This window comes from Theobroma umbraticum, unplaced genomic scaffold, assembly GCF_002168275.2.
Source record: "Theobroma umbraticum cultivar Fairchild unplaced genomic scaffold, ASM216827v3 scaffold_146.0, whole genome shotgun sequence".
NCBI lineage: Eukaryota > Viridiplantae > Streptophyta > Magnoliopsida > Malvales > Malvaceae > Theobroma > Theobroma umbraticum.
The window spans coordinates 6,873,604-6,876,843 of NW_018397265.1; the positions used below are offsets into that span (position 1 = coordinate 6,873,604).

The 3,240-nt window shown below is 33.0% G+C and overlaps 1 protein-coding gene across 6 annotated transcripts in view; it reads right to left on the minus strand.

Annotated features, from left to right (window-relative positions):
- The window catches only part of TAF2 (TBP-associated factor 2), a 20,436-nt gene that overhangs the window by 5,304 nt on the left and 11,892 nt on the right, over nucleotides 1-3,240 (minus strand). For all 6 annotated transcript variants that reach the window (XM_021436902.2, XM_021436903.2, XM_021436905.2 and 3 more), the window contains 5 exons: nucleotides 1,992-2,117; nucleotides 1,855-1,911; nucleotides 1,298-1,377; nucleotides 1,168-1,210; nucleotides 677-763 (listed from right to left, as the gene is read on the minus strand). In XM_021436902.2, the coding sequence (XP_021292577.1) occupies nucleotides 677-763; nucleotides 1,168-1,210; nucleotides 1,298-1,377; nucleotides 1,855-1,911; nucleotides 1,992-2,117 (393 nt within the window). The remainder of the gene's footprint in view (nucleotides 1-676; nucleotides 764-1,167; nucleotides 1,211-1,297; nucleotides 1,378-1,854; nucleotides 1,912-1,991; nucleotides 2,118-3,240) is intronic.

Sequence of the window (3,240 nt, forward strand, 5' to 3'; positions counted from 1 at the left end):
TAGGTAGAACAAATATCTAACTGCAAAAGTTCCATCAAACAGAAAAAAGCAACCTCTACACAAGTGAAAGTAACAAAAGGGACTAGCAATACAGGGTCTAATAAGGATATCCCATTAATGTCAGAAAACAAAATCCCATAATATATAAATAACTTCATGCTAAACAATTTCACTAGGTAAAATTTATCAAGGAACCTAAAGTTCGTGAGCAGATTTATAAAGATGGATTAGATTCTATGAGATTTGTCTTGGACCAGGTCTCATATTGTTTAGAGAACTCCTAACTTAATGACTGAACAAAACAATGCAAGTTTTTATACGACACCTTCTCCCTCTTTTCTGTGCTGTAGATAAGTTAACCATGCAACAAATAAAATAAGGTTCCATTATTCCAAGCAGCACCAGAGACCTATCTATCATTGATAACTCACTCAAGGAAGCCACCCCCTGTTTTCTTCTCTTCTTGACAAATAAACCAAGCAAATCAAAATAAAAGAAATAAAGGTTCTATCAACTCATGCAGCCACTAGCAGCTATGTACCAGTGATTACTCATTAAGAGATATTTCCTATATAGCAAAATTAGAAAACTGCCAGGACTGTAGATTGATTTGTATGGCCATTCAATAGTCTTGTTGATCTCTTTTAGAATAAGTGAAGGCCAAGGAAAATCCTACCTTCAAAAGTTGCAGAACAAACTCAACAGCTTCTCTTGGACTTTTCTTATCTGCAGCTCTTACCATAGCTATGGCCCGTGGAATGGCCTAAAGAACCAAAGAAAATGAAGAAGGTTTTAGAAACTCTCACAAACTACATTTTAGTTATACATTTAGCAGCTCAGCCATGAGCATCGACGCATTCACGATAGGCATCTCTAAGGAATGGAAAAAGCTAAAACTGTAGACAGAATACAGAACATTGTTCACTTCTAAGCTAGAGTGAGCCTAAAAAGTTCCACATGGGAAAAGGAATTACCTAATGTTACTTCCTTGTACATTATCACCCCTTTTCAGATTGCTAGGTTAAAAATTTCTTGCATAGTGTTTAATTCAACTTACGCAAACCAACAATTTCACAGCCACAGAGGCATCAGAGCTAGCTATAATATTGTACAGAAATGACATCATAAGGTACATAGTTTACCACATAGCCTACCTCATTGCATTACCTCAAGAACAAAGTACTCTGGAAAATCACGGAAGTCATTTGGTCTGGCAAGATCAGCAGGAAATTTAACTTCTTATACAAGACATTTTAACAATCACTAACAAATTGAGAATGTAGGTTAAGCAACTCACTTGGGGAGTCCAATGTCTGCATCAAACCTTTGACTTTTATAAAATCTCACCAGATGTTGCAAACCAGCCAAATCAGTTTCCTGCCAGACAATGAAATAAAACTCCATGTCTGAAGCACTTGGAATGTATAAAACCAAAAAGAAGACGATGACAAAGGCTGATTATATATGCAAACTATTAAATAAAAGTTGAAGTACAATTACTTTAAGTTCAAAAATACAAAACAATTTAAAAAATAATAGTACTAATCTGTGTTCCAAAGTATAATAAATCTCACTGTTGAAAACAACCAAAAGACCAATTTTAAGCTCCCTGTCATATAGCTCATTATATGAAAGAGATACCGTAAACATAGATTTTAAAAGAAAACATCAATCCATGCCACATTTACAGCATCACACAAATCAACACTAAAAACGAAAGTTAAGAATACTTCTAGCAAAACTCAGTAAGAAGTGGCTTTCTTGCAAAAGAAGGGCTAAAAATATTGGACAAGTTTTCCAACAAAAGCTACTAATTTTGGTTAACATCACATAAAGAAATAAAATTTATGATACCTCAGAAGATGTATTAGCCAATGCAAATGCCGCCTCAATTCGAACTCTCCAAAAGGCCTTGACACCACAAGAAAAATTAAACAAATGAATTCCACTAAGTATGACTCATAAGTAAGTCTTTAGCGAAGAGAAAGAACCTTGGAATCAGTGAGGAAGTTATTCAGAGCATTGACAACAGAAGGTGAGAACTCTGGTAAAGATTCCAATGCTGCAATTGCTTGTGCCTGAGCAACAACATCTTCATCCTTCTCTAACTGATTAATCTGATAATTTTATCAATTTAAGAAGTCATATACCAAGTGACAAATTAAAAATCATTCGAAGTGACTTAAAAACAGTAAGAGCTGCAGTTAAATCACAGCTAAAAAAGTAAAACAATGAAATTCTTGAACAAAATAGGTTCCTTATTTGGTTTTGTTAAAAACCATTAGTTTTTATGAAACATTTCCTTTAATCCAATTTTATTTATCAGAGACCAATACTTTGGGCTTCAGTAGGTTGAAAAAAGATTACATGTATAAATTAAAATGATACTGAAGGATTATGTTGTTACATTATAGTCCATCTTGGGCTTTGATAGAGCATATTATAGGTTAGACTTATGCTTGTTATGCTGATTAACCTTGAATTTACAACCTAAGAAGAACAGAGTTGAAAATCATTGCATAATCTATTAGGCTGATTCACCACATGAAAGTGTAAGACTGTATGCTCTCCATAATATCTGTAAACTCAAGGTAAGTTTGTTGACAGTTAGTTTTCTTGCTTTCTATGACAACAAGCAAAGAGAAGCAGGCAAAAAGTAACACTTCTTTTTCATTTAAGAGAAATTAGAGTTTTAAAAACTGTTTATATGCTTTCACAGTTCTGAGTTTAAGTTAAATGCAATCTTCCAGTTTATTAAATATGTAATAGTGCTCACAAGTTGTGATGTTAACGCCGAAAGAACACTAAGCAAATATTAGATGTTGAATATGACATGTTTATTATTTTCAGGCATTCTAGCAAAACTACAGTCAAGCCTACAAACTGTTTATATGTGATAAACTTAAAGATAAAACCGGGGTATATTTCCTTACAAACCTCATTTACAACTCAAACCTTCAAAATGTCTTAAAATTCTATAAAAGATTTATAAACTTCACTGACAATTTGGGAATTAATAGTTGAGAAAAGGTTAAAACTTAAACAGTTATTACCGCAAAAACAGTATCTAAATAACAGGTATCAGTGAAAGTTCATTACCAAACAGCATTCTAAGTAAATTTGTACATTAAATTGCATGTTTTCGGACAAATGTGAATCATTCTCCAAAAAAAAAAAAAGAAAATTCAAACAGGAATGGTTACTTCCCAACAAATTTAGCTAAAAACTATCAAGTAGATT